General features: G+C 38.7%; 1 protein-coding gene across 4 annotated transcripts in view; it reads right to left on the bottom strand.

Moving 5' to 3' along the window:
• LOC124121740 (glutamate [NMDA] receptor subunit 1-like) overlaps positions 1-25,340 on the bottom strand; it is a 42,312-nt gene extending 16,972 nt beyond the window's left edge. For all 4 annotated transcript variants that reach the window (XM_046484795.2, XM_046484798.2, XM_046484796.2 and 1 more), the window contains exons 1-16: positions 25,229-25,340; positions 12,092-12,538; positions 11,523-11,699; positions 10,992-11,092; positions 8,983-9,095; positions 7,978-8,149; positions 7,624-7,771; positions 7,069-7,164; positions 6,056-6,173; positions 5,649-5,773; positions 3,941-4,105; positions 3,341-3,575; positions 2,837-2,985; positions 2,491-2,648; positions 1,654-1,826; positions 723-830 (exon numbers count right to left, since the gene is read on the bottom strand). In XM_046484795.2, the coding sequence (XP_046340751.1) occupies positions 723-830; positions 1,654-1,826; positions 2,491-2,648; positions 2,837-2,985; positions 3,341-3,575; positions 3,941-4,105; positions 5,649-5,773; positions 6,056-6,173; positions 7,069-7,164; positions 7,624-7,771; positions 7,978-8,149; positions 8,983-9,095; positions 10,992-11,092; positions 11,523-11,699; positions 12,092-12,463 (2,410 nt within the window). In that variant the 5' untranslated portion in view covers positions 12,464-12,538; positions 25,229-25,340. The remainder of the gene's footprint in view (positions 1-722; positions 831-1,653; positions 1,827-2,490; positions 2,649-2,836; positions 2,986-3,340; positions 3,576-3,940; positions 4,106-5,648; positions 5,774-6,055; positions 6,174-7,068; positions 7,165-7,623; positions 7,772-7,977; positions 8,150-8,982; positions 9,096-10,991; positions 11,093-11,522; positions 11,700-12,091; positions 12,539-25,228) is intronic.
• Positions 25,341-26,680: the final 1,340 nt, after the last annotated feature.

The raw sequence follows: 26,680 nt of genomic DNA on the forward strand, positions 1-26,680 counted from the left end.
TGACAAAGATAATTTGACGCTAAATTTCAAGGATATATGCAAGTGTGAAACGTATGTGATGTAATAAGTGTCTCATAACTGGCATATGCAAAACATGGTTTTGTAAACACTTTTAAATATGGTGGAAAATTCACTTGAGTCTTCGTGTTTGCATGTTTTCAAAAGCATGCTACATGACTCTAGGGTCATTGGTGAAGTTTCAGGATGATGACTTCTGATTTGATAAATCCCAGATACCCATGACCACTAAAAGGCTATTTTCGTAATTGAATTCTGTGACCTGTTTGATTGGCATTCTAGAAGGTTGTGAGTAAATATGCGGTATTTAGATTTCAAAGCATACATGAAATAATGCAGTGAACAGTGATTTAGTAGAATGTCAAAAGTAGCCTTATTTACAAGAACCTGGTATTCAGATGTCATTTTCAGTAATCTTGCTTTGCCTAAAATGACTGGGAATGATATAACAGAACAGAGAATTTCCCACAGAATTCAAAACTTTGAAGTGTTTGACTGTGCACAATGTATTTTGAGTTTTAATCAACTTCAAAGTGAGGGTATGTCCCTGTGGCATCCAGGGGGTTAAACCAGCGCAAACCTCTCTTGCATACGACCCTTAACCTCTGCCACCTCATCATCTTCACCACCACCACCATCAATATCCTCATCACCAGCCCCAATACCATCGTCTTTATCCCCGCATGTTTCTCCAGGACACCTACCGGCCATGTTGGTGAGTCCGAGTGTGGCTGGGGCGGAGTCTCTCTGCGGACAGGCCGAAGTACTCTCTGCCAGGATCCACTCGTTGTCCAGCTCCTCCATAAACCCACCTGTGTACAGACAGGTCCACTCTCAAACACATGCTACATAGGAATACAATTAACAGGCCTACAAGCATCTGACATGATAGATGACAATATACCCTAGTTAATGCTAAGGAGGTATGCAGGCAAGCATGTATTCCTAAATGTACCTATTTATACAGTCACCACTCAACAAAAAGTGTTTGAATTTAACTGTTAAACCAAACACTTTGTTTAACGTATTATAGCTTCAAGATCTTTTTGTCCATCACTAGCTTTAACACAATCTGACAAAGTCCTAGATATCCCTAGCAATGGCAAATACTTGTCGTGGATAAATATATTCAACTATCAAAAGGCCCCTGTTCACCACTAGACCTAGCTATGTGCCAAGTGTGGTGAAGAAATATTGTAAACTTTTCAAGCTCCAGATACAAGGACTACCATGATTTTAAGTCTCAGTCAATGTTGTTGCCATGGAAACTAAAAAAAATAAATTTTAAACAAATCTATTATAAGGTACCAGTTCACCACTAGACCTATCTATGTACCAAGTTGGTGAAGAAAAATTGTACAGTTTTCAACATCTGCCCAGGAAACAAGCACTACTGCTGTTTTCAGTCCAAGTAGAAAATCCTAAACTATCAAACGGCACCAGTTCACCACTAGACCTATCTATGTACCAAGTTTGGTGAAGCAATATTGTACAGTTTCAAAGATCTGCTTCGGAATGAAATCTTGCACGCACGGACTGTGTCCATATTAATACACCCCCGTAATATGTTGGGCTTGGGATAACAAGTCCTACTGGTAATAGGCACTAGGCTGTCCACTTAAAGTTGTTACTTACGTTCGTGCAAAGTAAGAATAGCAAGTGAGACTTCATGTGTCCATGGACTATTTTTCCGCAGTCCGATGCCAAGACCTGAACGTCCAAACAGTTCCCCGGCCGTGACGAGGTCGCAGTCCCGGGCAGCCTCGTACTCCAAGCGTGGCGAGTCCCAGATGAAGGCCTGGAGGTCTCTGTCAACACAGGCACACACCATCAGGACACATACACACGTGCAGACACTATCAGGAAGCTATGAAGGATAAACGTGTTTGCAAATCCGAAAAACAATAATAGCAAAATCATACTACCGTATTCGACGTATTCACAATGAGGCAACACAGGCACACACAATGAGGAAACACAGGCACACACAATCAGGTAACACAGGCACACACAATCAGGAAACACAGGCACACACAATCAGGAAACACAGGCACACACAATCAGGTAACACAGGCACACACAATGAGGAAACACACGCACACACAATCAGGTCACACAGGCACACACAATGAGGTAACACAGGCACACACCATCAGGAAACACAGGCACACACAATGAGGTAACACAGGCACACAAAATCAGGAAACACAGGCACACACAATCACATAACACAGGTACACACAATCAGGAAACACAGGCACACACAATCAGGTAACACAGGCACACACAATCAGGTAACAGGCACACACAATCAGGTAACACAGGCACACACAATCAGGAAACAAACAAATGCATAATAATAGAAACAACTCATTTGTCAATCGTCAGTATGACACTTCTTACACACATTTGACACATGCACCTAAGTAATGAAATCTTGACAGAATATCTATCTACTGCGACAATCCCCACCCGTTTCTGACATCATCAATGGCCTCCTTGGCAGTAGCGTAGTTGATGTTCTCCATGGTACGGTACATCGTTGACAGCTCCACCTGACGCTTGAAATACATCTCCACAGCACTGCCCTTCACCGTCGCATACCGGAAATTCTCATTCGGATTTCTCAACTAAAATGAAATAAAGACAAATATTACCATATTGTACATATATTTTCTGTTGTGCAGGAATTTTCTGTCCTATCATTGTTCTCAGATAGGATGCAGATATACTAACTTAGACATTATGAAAAGCTAGGCAATATCTTGTACAAACTTGACAAAAGAAATAATTATTTTTTGTCCTCTGTTATATTTACCCTGGGGTCGTCGATGCCGGAGATGGAGGCCTCTGGTCTGTCCAACACCAGGAAGGCAGCCAGGTTGGCAGTGTAGGAGGCCACAATGATCATAGCAAAACCTGCCCACACCATGCCCAGCACACGGGCACTGAAACTCCGGGGAGTACCTGGTGTAACGGAGGAAATGGTTACCAGCAAATGAAAAGATCAAGGCTTTTTCTATTATATTTACAAATATTTCTTTCTTATTAGTGGTATGTCTGCAGGATAGCACTATAAAACTGGCATAAGTCTGGACTAGTACAAGCAATATATCGTTGTATATCGTTGTATAAGTGCAATAATCTAGAACAGGATGTTAAACCCCATTTCACCCACCTCTAACTATGTACAAGACAACATGGTTTTTATAAGGTCCCCAACACTTCAAAGCAAGGTTTCTTTGTAACAAATGCAAAGAAATCTGTCGCTAATACAATGACTACTATTACTACATTCTATCCCTGAGTTGAATCCACTTGCCTTCCCCGATGCCAGAGTTGAGCAGGACTCCCCAGGCAAACCACATGGCACTGGACAGATTGAGGGCATCCTCCTCCGTGTCATCACTCTTGGCCAACTTGAAGCGGCCGAATGGACTGAACCTGTCCAGCAGATACAACACCAGCGCCACCACGTGGACCGACAGACCCACCAGGATCCACAGAGTATCTTGGAAGGGCTGGAGGAAGGAGGCCAGACTGGAGTCCTTCTGGGTCTGGAACAGTACAAGAAAGTCTCAGCCAGAGGTCAGCTTTGGGTATGCAGTCAGACACAGAGGACCAATTACTGGCTATCAAACACAATCATAAGCCATAGGCTTGTCACATATAAAGAATCAGTTATTGGCTATAGACCAGAAGAGCTGTTGACAACCGATGAATTGTCACACAGGAAAACATGATGAGTTCAATTGAGGAGGGTCAAGATTTCCTTGAACGTACATTTTATGTGGATGACCATACACAATTTGTCAAGAAAATGGTAAGGTTTGCCCAAATTACACAATACATGTACTTTTAATGTTATAATTATCTCAGTCATAGGATTTACCACCTGAATGTTGATTTTGAGACTACTGACCTTTTTGACCAGTATAGTTAGGCCCTGGTACTTGAATGGTTTTGTGAAGTCTATGAACTTGGCCCTCTCTGGGTTGATGGTTAGTGGAGCAACAATCATGTCTGCCTCATTGTCAAGCAACTCTCCCACCATCCCGTTCCATCGCTTCACCTTAGAGCCATTGTGCTGAAACACAAGATACACGTGATCATAACATAACTGAGGTATGATAAACCACATACACCACAGGAAACACACAGATTACGACATCTGAATGATGTACGATGAACCACATACAACACAGGAAACAAAGATCATAACATTGTCTGACATACGATGATGAACCACATACAACACAGGAAACAAAGATCATAACATTGTCTGACATACGATGATGAACCACATACAACACAGGAAACAAAGATCATAACATTGTCTGACATACGATGATGAACCACATACAACACAGGAAACAAAGATCATAACATTGTCTGACATACGATGAACCACATACACCACAGGAAACACACAGATTACGACATCTGAATGATGTACGATGAACCACACACACCATGGGAAACACAGATCATAACATTGTCTGACATACAATGAACCACACACACCACAGGAAACACACAGATTACGACATCTGAATGATGTACGATGAACCACATACAACACAGGAAACAAAGATCATAACATTGTCTGACATACGATGATGAACCACATACAACACAGGAAACAAAGATCATAACATTGTCTGACATACGATGATGAACCACATACAACACAGGAAACAAAGATCATAACATTGTCTGACATACGATGAACCACATACACCACAGGAAACACACAGATTACGACATCTGAATGATGTACGATGAACCACACACACCATGGGAAACACAGATCATAACATTGTCTGACATACAATGAACCACACACACCACAGGAAACACACAGATTACGACATCTGAATGATGTACGATGAACCACATACACCATGGGAAACACAGATCATAACATTGTCTGACATACGATGAACCACACACACCACAGGAAACACACAGATTACGACATCTGAATGATGTATGATGAACACATACACCATGGGAAACACAGATCATAACATTGTCTGACATACGATGAACACATACACCACAGGAAACACATCTGAATGATGTACGATGAACCACATACAACACAGGAAACAAAGATCATAACATTGTCTGACATACGATGAACCACACACACCACAGGAAACACACAGATTACGACATCTGAATGATGTACGATGAACCACATACACCATGGGAAACACAGATCATAACATTGTCTGACATACGATGAACCACACACACCACAGGAAACACACAGATTACGACATCTGAATGATGTATGATGAACACATACACCATGGGAAACACAGATCATAACATTGTCTGACATACGATGAACCACACACACCACAGGAAACACACAGATTACGACATCTGAATGATGTACGATGAACCACATACACCATGGGAAACACAGATCATAACATTGTCTGACATACGATGAACCACATACACCACAGGAAACACACAGATTACGACATCTGAATGATGTATGATGAACACATACACCATGGGAAACACAGATCATAACATTGTCTGACATACGATGAACCACATACACCACAGGAAACACATATTACAACATTGCCTCACTGAAGTAGCTGTCTCACCCTTTCAAATGAGCCATAGAGTCCATCGTGACTGAGATGTATGGTGAAGGTGAAGTTGACCTGCTTGGCAATCTCCTGCAGCATGTCCATACAGTAGCCTGTGCAGCACTGGAGCTCATTCTCCCCTGCAAGACAGACACAGTGGTGAAGAGGTAACTATGCTTATAGTGCTTTGTGCATCAACGAGAAGGGGATATAAACTCTGGTTCCACAAAAATGCCAAAATTATTAAAACAACTGAAAAAGTCTCATTTGTTTTAGATTCTTCACCATAAGGTTTGGTAAAGAAATTTTTATGAGGTTTTAATGAGGGTCCACCATAGACACACCAGTCCTTTATATGTAATACGTAAACACATGTATCATGATATCAACATTCAAATAACACACAGACAAAAGATTGTTACCGGTGGAGCTATTCTGTTGTGTGCAGGGGAAGACCTCTTTGTCATCATACGTTGGACAGACACCACTAGGCAGGGGTTCCTCAACTTCCACAAATGGCATCTCAGGGATTGTCACAATCTGTCAACAGAGCAAGAGTCAGCCAACGTGGGTGCAACCCAAGGAGCATGTGTGTATGGGTTAGCGTCCCCCTTAAGGGGGAGATGGACTTCAACCCTCGAGGCGTCCAGCAAGAGCATTGAAATCCATAGCGACCACAGAGAAGGGGCTCCTGCTGATTTACACCACATAGGCCATAAATGTGCTGCGCCTTGGGTGACGATGCAAAACCGTGAACCGAGGCTTGCTCCCCTCTTGTCCAATTTGAATTGGGTCATTTCGTAAAAAACGACCTGTCGAAAGAATGGACATAACCCACCCTTGTGGTGTAACTGTGGCTAATGCCCAAATAAAGCTGCTGCTATCAAAAAGGATATTTCCCATCTGCCAAACAACTTGTAAACAAAAAGGATATTTCCCATGTTCCAAACAACCTGTTAACATTCTGCCTAGCTAGTAAACTTAGCTATTATATTCCAGTATAAAACCTCCTTAAAACAACATTGCCCACAGAGGTGGGCTAATAAAAATCATTATTATCATCTTCTTTTTTCATTACATTAATAGTTAGAGTGCTCACTAATATCGAACCTCAGCACAATCTCCTAACCCCTAAGCTGCATAATCAGAACATAACATACACATATACACATCCTGATTGAGTGCATGCAATTACTAAACTCTTCTGCCCATCATTTATTTTACTTAGATATAGTGTCATAAATTGAGGGTGATACTTGAAGTTATTTGGTTAGGTTGGGTTCTGAAAATATAATCAACTGTGTCTATATGAAGCTGGGGATTTCCTGCATCATTAATTTATAGCATTATGGTTATGAAAAGGATCCCTGACCTAGATGGAGAATTTCATAAACTGCAAACATATTTAACTTCGATACTGAATGTTGTTACATACCGTCAAGTTACGGGAGATCTTCTGACCCTTTGGTCTGATCTTGACGCCTCCTGGCCACGTGATCTCATGCATCATCCTCAGGGGTTCCTCAATTGGCTGAAATTAGATCCACCCATCAATACAAGAATCACTCCAACACAATATGATCATGTGATCTAAATGATCAATGCATCAAAATACAGGGGAGATAACTCCAGATGCATTGCAGATCACTCTGCTGGTCATAATGACCATTACTGACTTAGAAGTTGCAGGTTAAAGGAAACAAAACAAATTTATCAGTGTGAATATTGATGTTATTCATCTCAAAGGAAGCTGTTTATTATTTGCTGGCAATAAAACAACACTTGTGTTTTAGGTACACTGACTAACCAAGCATTTAATGTGAGACCATTTTTTAAATAAAAATCTGGAACTAGTGATAAAATAATCTCCCCAAAAATCATGTAAACAAAAATAACATGAGACCATTACCCACATACCAAACAATATTTGTTAAGTGCATGTTAACTGAAAAACAGTAATATTTGTCCCGGGGAATCACTGCCTGCACACCTTAATATCACCATACAGTCCCACAGCAAATGCTTTGCCATCCTGGTTAATGTTGCGTATCTCGTACGAGGGGTTCTGTCTGTCACCATGCTCATCAAAGGTCACCAAGCCTGTTTGACCATGGGTCAACTTTGTTTCTCGTAGTTTCCTAAACAAATACCGGAAAGCAACAAATCAATTTATATAGATATTTCTTTGAGATTATCTTCAGGCACACTTACCTCGATTTTCAATGTGAAGTGTAAGGTTCGCAGATAAGTAGATTAAGAGATGTCAAAAATGTAAATTTTAAACTAAATTTGTCTCCACCCCCCAAACAAGTCAAACACCTACACAACCACTGCTGCCACATACCTCATGATCGTGGTCCCATCGCCCCAAGTCCTCATATCTTTGCAGGCAGTAGGTGGTGCTGTGATGTTTCCAGTGCGGAGTATTTCTGAGAATGCAAGTCCGACGACAGTGACACTGTCCTTGATGTGAGCCTCTTCGTCTGTTCCATTGTTGAGATACACACCAAGCAGGCCTGGAAAGACACCAACCATCACTGAATACAATTCACTCTAATTCAAGATACAAAACCTGTTCATATCATATTGGGAACAAATGTACTGACAGCATGCAAATCATGTTGAAGAAAGGAAACTTGAACAAATCTCTAAAGATGGGGTGACACATTTATTCAAAGTCACACTTATTTTTAATACAAGTTTTTTATGCATAATCTAATGAACACATATTTTGTCCTCCATGAAGCCTTATTTTAAACATTTTTACAGTCACTAAACAAGTTTTTTACAGCAATATCTACAGTATTTACTGTAAACATATAGACAATGCCCGAGGATGGAAGGAAACCTTTAACATAGACTGACTCTCTTTCCTTGCAGCATGTAAGTGAAGCAAGGAAATATTTTGAGATCTCTCTTACTTATCTTGTACTAGCAACCATCTGTTTTACACATGCTATCTTCTCAGTCAGTGGTAACAAATGCAAGTCAGGGATTTATCCAAACATGTTCAGAGGCCAATATTCGGCCCAAAGTCTTCAACAAGTGTCAGTAAACATTTGTATTTCAGTGATAACAGCACCAGTATAGGTAACAAATTTGTTTACTTAGTTTTATGCTATTGTATTGAATGTAATGTTATTAATGTTAACATAACAGTATAAGAATTTTCTTAAAATCCCAAATTTGAACAAAATAATAATTTTACCCCAATTTGCATACCAAAGGCACATACTTTCGATATTCCAGATAAATCCCTGCAAGTATTAGTTATCCAATGTCAAACAGAACAGGTTATAAATATTAAAACCTCTTCCTCTAGCTGCATTAAAACATTTGTCCTACATACCAACTGGGGCATTGTAGGCCTTGAAGGCCAGCTCTGTGGCAAACCAGGCATAGTCCTCTCCAGTCAGACCCAGATTCTCCGCATCTTGAAATATCAGCTCTGCATCATCGGTCCTGTCATAGAACAGTATTCCAGTTATATCACTGTGTGTCAGCTTGATGAGGAAGGAAAGCCCTAAGCTTCTCAGACGATTACCACGTTGGTGAACCCATGAGTTTGGATATGATCCAGACAAACCTAGAATCATAGGTTTCTGGCTTGCTCAAGAGATACAACTCTGCCCAGCAAATTGCATCACCTCAGACGACTGGGCCATCTGTGCCCCAAATAATCATACAGACAGACAGAATTCTGCACACATGTTCTTAGTTGTCAAAACTAACTTGAGCTTTTCATTTGTGTCAATGTGATGTGATAACACAAACAACCCCAAGCTTTGTTTTGTCCAAAGTTTCATATTCACATTATTAATAAAGTTCATTTCTCATTTGGGCATAAAATGGTATCATCAAAACTGGCTTTTCGCCATATCTGATCATATTCACAGATCATGAGAGTTGACTGTATGACTGTAACGCCACGATAAAAGAGTGCTTAAACATCCAGATGAGCTTACTATGAGAACACATAAATGTTAGTACAAAGTTTGCCATGTTCACAGGAGTTAAGTCCTGAGGCCAAAATACCAAGTTTGAAGCAATTTGAGGCAAATATCTGATATTAAAGTCATTTAGATGAAATAAACATTACAAAGAGAAGCCAACCCTAATTGAAGCTTTGTGACCAGAAAAGAAAAAAATTCATATGAAAAAGAGTAACGTTATAAAGTACCATGATGCAGGTTTTGGCTTCGACATTTTCATTAGGCCAAGACATATGCAAAACATGTGGTCAAAGCTCCACACACTGATCATGTGACACTAATAAACTGTTCTTCAGAAAGACAATGTGGTGTTTTGAGTTCCGAAGTAAGTCGGTGCACATGCAATTACTTTCCTGTCTGTACCCACAATGAATGAACGATAAAATGACTGGAGTGTGTTTAAGTTAACCAATCAGAGACCTTATATCATTGATTGAAGGGCATTTTAACACTATGTGAATACAAAGTCTGGCTCTCATTTGTCAGTATAGTCTCAATGTAGAATGTTTCATGTCACCGATGCATTAACAATGTGTTCTCCATGATATTTTATGCATGTAAACAATTCGTGAGAAAAAAACCCACAAAAATCATAATTTGGGGGAGGACAAGTGTCATATAATAGTGTAATGTTAGGCTAAAAATCGTAGCTTTTACAACAAAATCGGTTGGCATCTCCGACAACAGAGAAAAATGTGGCAAGTTTCTATGTACACAGCAGTCAACATTGTAGCTATTCCAAAGTAACCTCCAAATTTACGAATCTGAAGCAGACAAACTAGTGATGATTTCTTTGGCAAACAATTCACGCTGTAGGGATTGATGGCAAACAATCAACAATGATCCCATTTTGCTAAGCAATGTTAACGGTCTGACTGTTGTAAGAACATGTCAGAGAATTTGAGTTACAAAACATGCAGTGCTAAGATATTGCTTTTCCCCATGAAGATCCTGCTCAGAACTGTAAATGAGCAAGCCATGCTTGTTGTAAGAGGCAACTGACGGGATCGGGTAGTCAGGCTCGCAGACTTGGTTGATGCATGTCATCGTATCCCAAATGCGCAGATCAATGATCATGATGTCAATCACAGTGCTGTCTGGTCTGGACTCAATTTTACAGACTTCCTAATATAGCTGGAATATTGCTGAGTGTGGCATTAAACAACAAACAAACAAACAAACAAACAAAGATATTACTTTGTGAAATGGGTCCAAGATTACACAATATGTAACCTGATGCCCATTTATGACAAGAACAGAACTAGCAGCCTACACGACCTCAAAATCCCCGTGGAGAAGAATATCAATGATATTACACTGTGTCATGCTCCACATGATTGATGATGTAGACATGGTAGATACTTACGATGCAGATAGCAGCACAACTCTGGACTGAGCCTGCATGATTCTCCACAAGTCGTTGGTGTAATTATTCTGGCCTGGGATGTACTTGACAGTCTTCTCAAGCTGGACATAAAGTAACAACTTAAATCAAAATTTGAACTTCAGTCAAGGTAATAATAAACAGTACACACACATACAGCATTAACTGTTGCTCTAAGCAGGTTTTTAATCTATTCAATGCTTTTATAATGCTGCTGCTGCTGATGATGATAATTGGATATTTGTAATTTTCAATATTCTATCCGTTGAAGCATGTTCAAAGTGCTAACCATTAGTACCACGGTCAATGGATCAGTGTGCACTTGATATACATTCTCAGCTCCATGGGGAGTATACTATGAGGGAAAAACATGTTTAAAAAAAGTTCATTGTGAGCACCACAACATTTCAACATGTCGATTGAATGCACAATCATTTTTCACATTCATTATTCACAACCATCTTAAAATATTATGTTGTATCCTTAAACACATTTCATGGTAGCATCTCCTACCTTGATTTTGAGAGGTTCAGCTAATGTCTGGAACTGGCTGAGAATGGCCCGCCCTTCTTCATCTGAGCTGTGGAGGAAGATGACCTGAGACCACTCAAAGTACTGCAGGAGGGCAATCCACACATCAGCCTGGGCGGAATAGGGCGGCACAGTCCGCAGGAAGGTTCCGTGAACGTTCTGTACAGGTAGGAAGGTATGTCAAGAAAGACCTGCATTCCAAATCTTGCCAACACATTCCAAAATTTACCTAAATAGTGTGACTTAAACATAACAAATATATGTGGTACTTAGGAACGAAATACAATTACACAAAGTTTGAAAACTCATCATTTGTCTGTGTATAGGATGAAAACTTAATAACAGTAATAGATAGAAAACTATGACAAAGTATTAACAAAATACCCCAAAGCGGCTTCTTTTAACTTAACCATGATAACAGTTATGAGATTCAAAGTGAAACCGTTTCAAGGGACTTTCCATGAAAAGACAAGAAGAACCCTATGAAATGCTCTAAGCCTGTGTAAACCTAATACGTAACACTCAGCTATCAAATGTTCTACAACTCTGACCGTGTCTGAGAAAGCACTGTCCCTGGCTGCAATTCCAATCACAGGTATATTGTAGAAGCCACAGGTGTAGGACACAGAGATCGGTGACTGGTCACTGGCGTTTGGATGACTGGCAATCACTGTGTATACTGTCTGCGGCAACAAACGGTCACACACATCCAATGCTGATCGAATAGGATTAACATCCATTGCAATAGACGTGGAATTGAAATAGACATCACCACCAAGTCGTAAATCATTTAAATGGTCCACTGCATTTTTAAACACTTCCTGGTTCCTCTCGGAACTCAAAGCAGCGCCGATGGTGACTGTGCGCAAAGCTGACGCTGAACCCAAGAGAGAACTTAAAAGGAATATCAGAGTTGACTTCATCTTGCTGCAAAAATAGGTTGGAAGACCGGGAAATTGGCTGTCACTGTTGGCCTTACTTCATCTGCACACCGTCACCTGCAAGAACAAATCAATACATTCACATCACAGGCCTGGTCTACACATTGCTTTCACTGCCAACACAGCAGGCATGTGGAAACATTTCAACCTGCAATTTTAATGTCTTAATATGTAGTTGTCAAGCAGTGGTTGGAATTGGCAAACAGTTTTAATAATTGATCTTGCTTGTGTTCTTTCTTTTGAAGAAGATGATTTCTGCAATCTTCTGCAAGATAATCTGGCATGTGTGTAACCTTGTTACATCCACGTTTGGATCGGGTCGGTAATTATTATCATGGACCTTTTCTGATGGGATCCCTGCAGCTGGAGGACCAGACAATGCAAAAGATTAAAGAGTTCCCGCAGAAAATCATAATAACTACAAAAGTCTTGAAGCTAATACAAACTTGTCCAACATGTTCAACTACAAAAAAACACTGGTTTCTAGGTGTACGTCAGCATAGCTGTAATTGCTAGCCAATCTCATTAAAAGTAGATCTTTTACTAAGATTCCATAGCTCTTTTCTATTTATCTGCTGTAAAAGATCTGGTTTTGATGAGACTGCATCTAATGAGTGGGACAAATTATGTTACATAAACACTTGATTTTATGTTTGTTGGTTGGTTGCCTCACTCAGCATTATTCCTGCTATATGACCGCTGCTGTAAATAATCGAGTCTGGACCAGTAATCCAGCGATTGACATCATGAGCATCCATCTACCCAATTGGGATTGTCTTTCTGAAAGTCTGTGAATGAGTGTCACATAATGAACTTTAAGAATGTGTGGAGCTTTGACCACGTGTTTCACTTACATCAAGACCAAATGAATCTACGCATTCACTGATCTATGAAATTGGGATTTGAAAGACATGCATGAACCAAGTCAGCAAGTCTGACCATCTGATCAGTTGCCTCTTACGACAAGCATGGGTTTCTGAAGACCTATTCTGAACCTGTCTTCACAGGGAAACTTGATTTTATGGTACGTCCTTGGGGTGTCATGAGTCAACGTAAAATATGTACCGCAACACTTAATTTACACAATTTGAGCATGAAAGTCTCCATGCCCGGCTATCAAGGGGTTGTTGGTATCTACTTGTTTGTGTTCAGTTTGCACAACTGGTTAATTGAGAGTTGTTCTTAATAGGGCTAGGATGAGTTACTAAACTCGGGAACTTGGGTCGGGTGGGTCCTGAGTAGGACCCGGATACCTACAGGACTACCCGGACCCGTGGTTAGTCATGTGATATATTGCTCAAAGACGAAAACTTACTATAGCTCAGTGGTTACACAACAAGTCGCTAATGTTTGCATTTCATTCTGACGATGCACACATTTCTTTTGATTTGTATATTTTGAAGTTAAGATAAAGCGCCAGTCAACTACAGTGTACGCATGATTTGATCGTTTGATATATGTATCGAAATAATTTTTGCCAGGGCTGCGGTAAAACAATTCCCAATCAGACATTTTGTTCCCAACTCTTGAGACCTACAGCGGGTACCCGGGTAGGGTCAGGTAATAGGGGGCCGTGTATCAAGGTAGTAAATTTGGCCTCGTCCCAGCCCTAGTTCTTAAACTACCATGCAATCAGATTTGGAATTTATTTTCTTCATAGGCGTTATGGTAATGCTAGTCGGAGTAGTTATCCATCTGTATTACTGACAAGATTTCTAAATATTGTGTTTTCAAAACCAATACAGAATCTAAACTTGAATTGAAATCAGGTAAGTGCATCGTGGCTAAGCTTGAGAAATATTGTCCTTTATCGCAGCTTTAAGCCCAGACTTCGCCGACATGTACATGTAATGGCGTTTGAATGCCTTGTTATCTTAAAAAAAATATAATGTTACTATAGAAGTCTATGGGAGATCATTAGTTTTGTCTAACCTCCAATGCCTTAGACCATTGTCCCCTCTGTCCACTCTCCAAGGAAGCCTTACCAGCAGACCAAACAAAGTGTCAATCTATCATTGTTTCTCATTTATTAATATGTCCCACAAATATATTTATGTAGTCAAAAACTCAGCACTTGTATATTGCATCCAAATAAATAATTCTTCACAGTTGTCACCATTCATCAAATGAAAACAAATATATTTGATTATATATACAATCAACATGATTAACAACAATAAAGATACAGGAGAACCATGCATTGGTAACAAAACAAGGAAGTAAGCCATAGCTTTATCAAATGTTCATCTTTGTTTGTTGATAAAGGAAATTGCAGACAGGAGGCCCACTAGGATATCCTACTCAAAAGAAGTTAAAACACACCCAATTCTTCATGTCAGATTAACCATAGTAATATGAAAGAAACAGGTGTTCTTTAACTTCTTTTGAGTAGTACATATTGAAATTAGCATCTACTTAAAACAGAAGGGCCATGCTTACAAACCTTAATCAACTACAATCTGGAGTAAGGGTAGAATCTAATACATGTCATACATGTAAAATTAAACACAACATTTACCGACTAGATGTATAACTTCAGGTTGTGACGCTAACATGAACGACTGACACAGCCCTTAATGACTACAGTATAATAATGATGCTATAAAACAGAAGAGGCAGGTACCAGACACAATAAACATATATATTAAATATGTTATCACAACAAACTGTGACTACTACATGTACTAAACTGTCAGAAATAAATGGGGAGTGCTTTATTCCAAATAATTAATGAACTATGCAAAAGCAGCTTGAATATTAATTTGGGGATATTTTAATACATAAAACAAACACCAGTGACCAGGTCTCCTAGAAGAATGTTACCTTGTGACTTTTCATTCACATATTAAAAATGTATTATATGCTATAGTCATGATAGTGGCAAAGCACTAAGAAACACAAATATCTTTAGCATTTTAAATTTCAAAGACTAAGTGTGAATGAAGGCTTCAACTACTTTCCCTTGTTTACAGCACCAGTTAAACTTGAATGCAACTTATGTATGCAGGGTATTAAATTATTAAAAGTTTTCAGGTGTTTCCACATGTCCAAAACAATTTTTCCAAATCAGATGATTAAAAAGCCAGTCACTATCACTACAGCATTTGTTACTTGTGAATACAAGAGAACTGCTAGTCTTCTTAATCTGTCAAACTGAGACGACCCAAACTTAATTCAGTTTTGAGGCCAATAACCATGATATGAATATAAAACATCAATGCCAGAGGATAATCTGTTTGATTATCTGCCGAAACAGATTCCATTGGGCATAAAAGGCAAAATAGCATTGAAAATTATATGAGTGGATCACAGAAAATCAGTGATAACACCAGGAGTTTGCAAAAAGGTAATAGCATCATCCATGGACAACATGGACAATCGTCTCAAATTTGTTGAAATATAATTCTCTGGCTCTTGATAGCATAACATAATTTTGGAAACACATATAGTTTCTTTGGATTGTTAATATGTAACATAGTTTTATAGGAGCCAAATAGAACCTTTCAAAACACATTATCTGGACACATCATTAATTAATTCACTTCTTGACAAGGATAAAACATAAGCAATATAACTGATAATTTGAAGGTTTGAAGTTCAACAGGCCAAACGCCAGGCAGGGTAACAACAAGTACCATCTTTTAACACGTTGAACGTCTTTTGATATGACCCAGCCAGGGATCGAACCCCGACCTCAATCTGGGCAGACGCTCTATCCATTAGACTATGGAGGCGGTAGACAGAAAGACGAAGATAGACTCATGAGCCTCCATGAGGCTCACTTGAACAAAAACAGGTCACAAATCAAACATCAACTTTCAGTGATCGAGAAACAAATTTCATTAAATTTTCTCAAATCACTCATAAGTCAATATGCTCAATATTTACAACATAAATCAGTGACCATTTATATACATGAAACAAGGATAATTTGTGTTGTGTGCTGTTTCTGTGCTGTGACTATACCATGTATACCACTCTCGTCCCAGCAAATCACATTAGTTCACCCCACTGACATGTGTGCTGTTTCTGTGCTGTGACTGTACCATGTATACCACTCTTGTCCCAGCAAATCACATTAATTCACCCCACTGACATGTGTGCTGTTTCTGTGCTGTGACTGTACCATGTATACCACTCTTGTCCCAGCAAATCACATTCATTCACCCCACTGACATGTGTGCTGTTTCTGTGCTGTGACTGTACCATGTATACCACTCTTGTCCCAGCAAATCACATTCATTCACCCCACTGACATGTGTGCTGTTTCTGTGCTGTGACTGTACCATGTATACCACTCTTGTCCCAGCAAATCACATTAATTCACCCCACTGACATGTGTGCTGTTTCTGTGCTGTGACTGTACCATGTATACCACTCTTGTCCCAGCAAATCACATTAATTCACCCCACTGACATGTGTGCTGTTTCTGTGCTGTGACTGTACCATGTATACCACTCTTGTCCCAGCAAATCACATTAATTCACCCCACTGACATGTGTACTGTTTCTGTGCTGTGACTATACCATGTATACCACTCTTGTCCCAGCAAATCACATTAATACACCCCACCGACTTGTGTGCTGTTTCTGTGCTGTGACTGTACCATGTATACCACTCTTGTCCCAGCAAATCACATTAATACACCCCACCGACTTGTGTACTGTTTCTGTGCTGTGACTATACCATGTATACCACTCTTGTCCCAGCAAATCACATTAATACACCCCACTGACATGTGTGCTGTTTCTGTGCTGTGACTGTACCATGTATACCACTCTTGTCCCAGCAAATCACATTAATACACCCCACTGACTTGTGTGCTGTTTCTGTGCTGTGACTATACCATGTATACCTCTTGTCCCAGCAAATCACATTAATACACCCCACCGACTTGTGTGCTGTTTCTGTGCTGTGACTATACCATGTATACCACTCTTGTCCCAGCAAATCACATTAATACACCCCACTGACTTGTGTACTGTTTCTGTGCTGTGACTATACCATGTATACCACTCTTGTCCCAGCAAATCACATTAATACACCCCACTGACATGTGTGCTGTTTCTGTGCTGTGACTATACCATGTATACCACTCTTGTCCCAGCAAATCACATTAATACACCCCACTGACTTGTGTGCTGTTTCTGTGCTGTGACTATACCATGTATACCTCTTGTCCCAGCAAATCACATTAATACACCCCACCGACTTGTGTGCTGTTTCTGTGCTGTGACTATACCATGTATACCACTCTTGTCCCAGCAAATCACATTAATACACCCCACTGACTTGTGTACTGTTTCTGTGCTGTGACTATACCATGTATACCACTCTTGTCCCAGCAAATCACATTAATACACCCCACCGACTTGTGTGCTGTTTCTGTGCTGTGACTATACCATGTATACCACTCTTGTCCCAGCAAATCACATTAATACACCCCACTGACTTGTGTACTGTTTCTGTGCTGTGACTATACCATGTATACCACTCTTGTCCCAGCAAATCACATTAATACACCCCACTGACATGTGTACTGTTTCTGTGCTGTGACTATACCATGTATACCACTCTTGTCCTAGCAAATCACATTAATACACCCCACTGACATGTGTGCTGTTTCTGTGCTGTGACTATACCATGTATACCACTCTTGTCCCAGCAAATCACATTAATACACCCCACTGACTTGTGTACTGTTTCTGTGCTGTGACTATACCATGTATACCACTCTTGTCCCAGCAAATCACATTAATACACCCCACTGACATGTGTGCTGTTTCTGTGCTGTGACTATACCATGTATACCACTCTTGTCCCAGCAAATCACATTAATACACCCCACTGACATGTGTGCTGTTTCTGTGCTGTGACTATACCATGTATACCACTCTTGTCCTAGCAAATCACATTAATACACCCCACTGACATGTGTGCTGTTTCTGTGCTGTGACTATACCATGTATACCACTCTTGTCCCAGCAAATCACATTAATACACCCCACTGACACAGCACAGGAATAATTAGGCTCCTGTCAGCTGTCAACATCCTGTGTGATAAGTTGATAACAGTTTTATAATCAGTACATTACTCAAAGTATAATCTGCATCTAAAAAGTGATGCCACACATTGTAATACAAAGTTAGGACAGGATATGTTTGGCCTGCAAAGCAACACTTTTATTGCCCAAAAGAAAGCTACTGTTTGAATATTCGGTAGTACTTTTTATTGGTACAGTATTAGTTCTGAAATATTATGCATATTATAAGTCAAAAAGCATCTATTTCATTCTGCCAGTACTTTACCCTGCATGTACAAAGTGTCAGAGGTCTGTACAGCACTTATGGCACATATTAAATGGGTGACCAGATGTATCGGCCATAACCATTACCATGATCACAGGGTCTGCCAGTCATCACAGACACCACAGTAATGTATACAGTTCTCATTACCCACATAATGGATTAATCCTTTATTGGAAGGAAGAACCCTACAGAGCATGCACAGGGGGTCAGCTTGTATGAATGTGAGCAGTCAAGTCATTGAGAGCATTCCAGCTGGTGACATATATACTGTTTCTACATCAAGTCTCACGGTCCACAGGGGTGTCAAAACAGTTCATATGCTTTGTAAGGCAGCGTATGAAGTGATGCATATCTAGGTTTAAAGGTTAAGACTGAGTGAGTGAGTATGGTTTTACTCCGCTTTTAACAATATTCCAGCAATATGACGAGGAGGACACCAGAAATGGGCTTCACACATTGTACCCATATGAAGAAACGAACCCCTGGCTTCAACATGACCAACGAACGCTTTAACCACTAGGCTACTCCACCGCCCTTAAAGGTATTTAATCCCTGGCCAAAGAAAGTATACACCCATGTTTGATGGTGTCTATAAATGAACCAAAGAAGAAATGGTTATTCGATGGTGATGTATTTGATAAGGGTATCATAGGCGATATTTACATACATCACATCAATGAGTACCTCACAACAGGTGGCTTGCACATGATGTCTCAAGGGACATTCACAATACACAGTAATGAGCAGAGCAAAGAGTGAATTTTCAAGAGTATCCTTTCTATTGCCCAGGAGTACAGCTTGACAAATCATTAGTAGTGTGAACTGTAAAAAGAAAATCATGGCGGAGGTACATGTTACGAAAGGGATAACAATGCACTTTCTGCTCTCTCATATCATTTGATTCCCGAAGACTTGACTTCTTTAAGGAGAAATTCTGAATAACGACGGTCAAACAGCGTCGTGTCAAACTTTGATGTGTCAAACTTACAGTTGTCTGGAAATAAAAGCTTCTTTCGTCATCATATTTCGGTTGTGTCGAACCGCAGATCCTCAAAGTACTTACATTGGTCCTTTCAACTTGGTAACAACAGAGCTTGACTGAATATACATTTATGTGATTTAACTAGGCAAGAACTTGTACATGTTGTATAAACCGCAAACAATCTGTTTCCTCATCACAGTACTGGCTGCAACAATCATAGTATCAATAGATGCACGTTGAACTCATTAGGCCAGACGTCATTAAACTTGATTTACGAATCTGCATTCTACCAACAATTGAAATGCAAAATGAAAAGCAGAGGATTTTATATTCCGCCAACCAGGGTTTGCTCTGGCACAGAAAACCTGCGTATTTGATGCAATCGATGTAGAAAATATCCAATATCATTTCTCCATTGCGTAAGCATGGTAAGTCATGACACAGATCATTCAGACTGTCAAAAACAATTAACTGCACATAACAATTTGAAACATACCATAAAATATGACAAATATCAGCTTTGCTTGTACTTGTTGTCAATCACACCACATTGTTGTCTTATGGCCAAAAACCCAAAGTAATCTTTCACAATTTTTCAAACAAGGCAGTAGAGATACATTTGTTGATTCAACGGCAACATGATGCAGATGAATCTGACAGCCTACAGCCTACCACTTATTCTTGACTTCGAGAATGAAATGGCAGTCAATTGAATTTGTTATTGTTCTAGATAATGTTTTGTGGTTAAAGTAACAACATAAGTAAACACTATGTTGACACTTCATTGTGTACAGTACTGAGTCTGGGGAGTTCCATCACCTTGTAAAGAGTTTTAATATTAAATAGCAGTTGCCTTCTGTTATCTGCAAACATTATAACAAACATTGGACATTACGATTTAATTGGATCAACATCCTCACCTCACAGATAGTACATAAATACCTAAAACATGATTTAACAGCAGGATTAGAGAAATTAGATAATATCTTTTTAGATACAAAAATTAAATTCATTCCAGAATCTAAAATTAATGAATATTGATAAAAATGACACCCTCTCGCTCCCACTCTTTTTCTACCTACTGAACATTTGGAGGAAATTAAAAAAATAACTGAAATTGGAATTTATTATTTTCACTTTTTTCAGCTTTCTGACCTAAATTTTGGGGCCAAACATTTGTAAATCCCCCAAAATAAATCTGGCCTTACCATGACTACTGATGCTTGTTATCAATACAATCATACATATTGACTGTGATGAAAAGATTGGAAGAACCTGAACTAAATGAGGAGAACTTTGGCTCAATCCCTTGAATAGCTGCTTAACTCGAGTCATTATATGAATATTTCTGTTTAACATCAATACTTCCTAAGTCAATTCGTGAGTGAGTTAGGCCTCAGCGCTTTGAACATGTTGCACAACATTTCAAAATGTTACCATGATTTACAATGCAGATCTATTATCTACATATTTAAATTTGAAGGCATCATCAACCATGTGAACATTTGGATTCCACTGTCATTTACTGTATTCGACGTAATAAGCGCCCCGCTCTAATAAGCACCCACTGCGATATTTGCTAATATATTGGCCAGTGAACAATCTCAATTAGCACCCCTTCCGATTGATAATGTACACAAAACATATATTCGCATATAATACGCACTTGTGTGTTATATGCACCCTTAATTATGGGCAATTAAATTCTGGAAAATATATGTCGTACATAAACATTTCAGGCTGTCAGCATAAACCAAGAAATTTATCTTTCATCTCTGTTTTTTTCACCAAAATAATATTCCCTATAAGAGCCCCCTATTTCTTATTTGGAGAGCGCACTGGGCGCTTATTACGTCGAATATGGTAAGTACTATCGGGTTATCTAAACATGGTAAAGGACTCAGCATTGCAGACTTAGGCCATATGGAGACACCAGGTGAAACACTGCCACCTATTATATCCTAAAAAGGGAATTATATAAATATCCATTTGCATGCAATTAAAGTTGATGAACAGACATTCAAAACATATGTCTAGCTGATTATCCCCTTTTCAAAATATTATTTACAACACAAACTTAACTTGGAAAAAGAACACAAGGTCAATACTTGAAATCTTGATCAATACTTGTGAGTTTTGCACCATGACATTACTGCCAATGGCTAACAATAGCATTTACTGCATCTGGAAAGTTTTGCGACAACCTGTTAAGATCACCAAATATCAAAGCTACTTTCGCAGGCTTTATTTTTTATAAACAGGAAGCAGCATGGTTATACGGTAACTCAGTGTCAGTCAGTGATTTGTAATATGTAGATGCATGTGTTGTAGTTGACAAGGGAGATAGGGGTAGCGTGTCTGGATTATTTGGTGCCATGTCAAGAACTTGACAAGATGGCAGGTTAGTAAAGTCAAACTAATTAGACTATTGACACATTGAAACACAAAATGTGAGGAATTATTGGTCTAATCATGTACTGGCTGGTTTGACCAATGTGGAAGTGAATTCAAGAAATATGCCTCCTTAAATCATTTGTTTGTGTTGGTCTGCAAAAATACTGTTTCTTGCGAGTGTGTGTTGCTCGCAGTACTTTCCTGCAGACAAAACTTTCCAGATTTACAGTAGTTGAAATCTTCCTCTTGAATTCTGCATTGAATTTATGTGTGCCCCTCATAAAACTCCTTGTTTTACTGGTGTAACATTAATCCATCAATTCCTGACATCTTACAATCAAATAGAAATGATTATTGTTTAGATTCATGACAGCATCAGTACAATAACATTACATTAGGGCGGGTCCAAATTTACTACCTGGGTACCCGAACCCCTATCACCCGACCCTACCCGGATACCCATTGTAGGCCTCAAGAGTTGGGTACTCAGTACCCACCCGACCGGAGTACCCGAGCTACCCATCCCAGACCTACATTACATTACATTTTCACCATAGTAAGCACCATGGGCACTCTTTGAAAAATGACAAAGATTGGGTGCTTAGTAAAACCATACACAAGTTAAAATTAAATTTCTTGTTGGAGTCATAGAGAACAAACTTGGTTCAAATGTTGACAAAACTCAAACATTTGCTATAATAGTTACAAGGCAATTATATACCTCTTCTCCACTGCTGTGTTAATCATGTTAATGTAAACATCTGTAATATACGCCAGGAAAAAAAGAGTGTCATGGAAATGTTAGACTTAGTTTGAGGTGATTTTGAGGATTACACACAGATTGATGTCAGAGGAGACATAATACATTGGGGACTCCAGTCACTTGATATTCAAATTCTTGAAATACTGCCTTATGGTTTAAACAAATTATAAAATAAATCTGGATAGGTTAAAAAGCAAAACTTGCTTATGTAAATACCTCAAGGTAATAACTTAACAACTGCTGGTTGTATACATGATAGTGTTAAATATAATTATACGAAATGCACAAATGAAATACATCATGTACATGAATCCAATACATTGAAGTCAGTGGTGTCTATGAAATAAGATAATGCAGTTTTCCATAACAATATACATAAAATTAAAGCTAATCAAATCTTTTGCTTTTAACAATGAAGTCGTGAACTGATTGAAGAAAATCCATGTAAGTAGAACTGCTGACTGAACTATTGCCATATGTGCAGAAATACATAGTGTTTCTGATATAATCATATTTTTGACAGCTATAGAAAAAGTGAATTGCATCTTCAAAATGATACCAACAAGGGCATTCTGGTTTGTATACATCCTTATAAAGCTAAAGCTTTAACTAGCTACCGTTTTGTTTGTGAACGTACAATTATTCAAAGTCCCATACAGTAGGTAAATACCAACATATGTTAAACATGTAACACCCTAATCAAGATGGCATATTAGTTTGTTATGAATGCACAGAAAAAAACAACATATGATTGATTTTCCCAAAGTTATCAATTATCAAAAATATCCAAAATACATTCTAAACATAGTATACAGCACATAGTGATACTTTGAAATTGCAAAGGTGGAAAAATATTTTGGTCATTTAAGTCACAGAAAAAGAAAAAGAAATCATTGTAAAACTTCTACTCAAAGTCTTTGGGACACTATATAGATGTTATCATGTGAGTTTGTTTGGGGATGGTAGATATCCTGTATTAGGAATAAACATTGTATTTAGCAAGCCTTGGTGAGCAAAGTTACATCATCTGAAACTATATATCAAGCTGATGAGTTACAAATATCATCTGCCAACAAAATGAATGACATCTTCAAAGGTATGTTTTTGTTTTCATGTATTTAAATTTCAATTACAAATGTGACCTCAAAAACTCTTTCAGAAAACAGCATCGATATTGTAACGATACAACAGCCGCCTCTAGACAAAACTGCCTGGCAAAAGAAAGTACACACGTATCATAGCTGTGTTTTAGACCTTAAGCTGGTAGTGTTTCACTGTTTTCATTGAAGTAACGTTTTGATAACAATTGTAATATTTTTGTCAAATCAAATTTTCAATAGGTGAGCAGTTTACATAACGAGTTGATGGAAAAATAAAATTAAATCTTCTTAGTTTTTGTTTTAATATAACTACAAACATGTACATGGGCGGATACAGAGGGGGGGGGGGGGGGGTGCGCACCCCCCTTTTTTATTTCGAAAAAATCTTTATTTCTGTATAAATTACCACCAAAGACAATAAATAGATCTTAATTGTGCACACACACACACACACACCCCCTTTTCAAAAAAGCTGTATCCACCCATGATGTATTATAAACTTGTTTAATGTCTTACTCATATTACAATATAAACACATTATTAGACTCTTTGCAACCTAACAACCTGAAAAGGATAATTTTATCCAGTTTTCATTTCCAATGCAACAAGTGTCTATTGCCTCTTCCATTGCATTACACCATCAAGGTCCCTTGACACAGAAGTGATCACCACTCGCCAGTGCTTAAGAAGACCCGTACATAACAGTCTAAACCTTGCGGTGTTCTAGCGAATATTGATTGAGACATCTGCCCATGTCCAAACACACATTCTGGGTCAGATGTGTTACATACAAACGAACGACGATTCAAAAGGGGGTGTTCAGCTTAAAACACATTGACACTGCTATTTATAAATACGTCCAACACGATACCATAATAGCTCGGTAATTGAACTTGGCTAAATGTCATTTTTGCACCGAAGGCAGGGGCCTTAACCCCGGCGTTTGATTCGGTCGAAATCAGTTAATGCAATAATTGCAGCGCCGAATATCAATAATTACATCCCCGTGTAATGTTATGTTTAAAAATCCACAATTCAGCAATGATCCACGTACATTCTACGCGAACAAAACTGGCAGTATTCTGCAAAACTCGGCCGTCTGATGTGGCATTTATGAGCAACCATGGTGCCATATCCATCGTTTATCTTTCATAGTGTATTACAGCAAACAAAACTACTCCAAATTAAAGAAAACTTACCAAATGGTGGTTCTACAATTGCCGTGTGATAACATGGCAGCACTGTTGTGTCTGCTGCCAGCCTCGCTGTGAATGCTAGTACCAGCAGCCGACTCTACCATTACTACTTTATAATGAGGGATATCGATTGCGTGGGTTCCCTCCGTTATAGTGCAAATATTGGCAACACGCCATATGAAATGTTAAATTATGTTGATATTGTAGAATGAATATAGATTTAACGTTGCACCTGCTGTGCGTTATGGCTTCTAAATGTAGTTTCATGCAGTTTGTGCATTTTGGTTTGGACTTTTTATGGGCAATTTGAGTTGTTCTTTCGACCAGAGACCCAATACCGTTTTCATAAACAAAAAGCAATGGGTCTAACTGATTGAGTTAGGATGAATGTTTGGTATCCATTTAAATACTTGGTCACTTGCCATTGCGGTTGCTCGTTAATTCTCGCTGCTGTAAGCAATGTCACTAAACGTTCGTTCAGAGATAAGAAAGTCATGGATGCCAATATAACTCGCATGGGGAAAATGACTTTGCATACACAAATATCAGCGGTTGAGTAAATTATAGAGCTCATCTTTGGACTTTTGTATTATATATATATATATATATATATATATATATATATATATATATATATATATATATATTATTTAACGTAGATGGTATATTCTTGTAGATAAGATATACTTTTTTGTTTGTTTCGTGTTTAACACCGCACTCCGCAATCTTCCAGCGACATGACGGCAGTCTGTAAATGAAGAGCTTAGAGCCATAAGGGCCAATGTCATGTGGAGTCCGTTTTGAGAAAAATGATGAAAACACATAATATTATGCATGTTAATGAACTTTTTATTTACCGATAAATTCCTAGACATTAACGCATTGTGACAGCAGAGATATAAATGTTGTTATAAAAAACATTCAAAAAAAAGGAAATAAACTTACGTTTTTAATTTGTGTAAGGGTGGAAAGGGCCAATGTCTGTATTTGGGCCCTTTTTTACCCTCAGGCATTTGCATGGGATTTAACATGTGAGATTGATAAACTACTACTGAAAGTACAAACACATACTTTGGAAGTACTTTTAAATGATTTAAACTGATGCCAACTTTGTTGTAATATTTGAAATATAATAATAAGGTGTCCAAACTTTCAAAATCTCTCTCAGACAACCAGTCTCAACCACACACGGAAATGAGAGCTTAAAGGACCAAAATCTAACAAAGGGACTTTGGCCCTTTTGGAACTTGACTTTGGCCCTTTTATAGAATTTTAAGTATCTATATTTCAAAAACGCTTCAATGAAAACATGCAATATTTTTTCTACAGGCATTTTGGCCCCATTTAGCTCTAAGCTCTTCAAATATTAGAGTTTCGACAAGACTATGCTGTGATTGACATTATCAGCATTGATATTCCAGAGATATCATGACGCCCTGTTTATAATCGAGTGAT

The sequence above is a fragment of the Haliotis rufescens genome, unplaced genomic scaffold, assembly GCF_023055435.1.
Source record: "Haliotis rufescens isolate VD_foot unplaced genomic scaffold, xgHalRufe1.0.p SCAF_5, whole genome shotgun sequence".
In the NCBI taxonomy this organism is placed as follows: domain Eukaryota; kingdom Metazoa; phylum Mollusca; class Gastropoda; order Lepetellida; family Haliotidae; genus Haliotis; species Haliotis rufescens.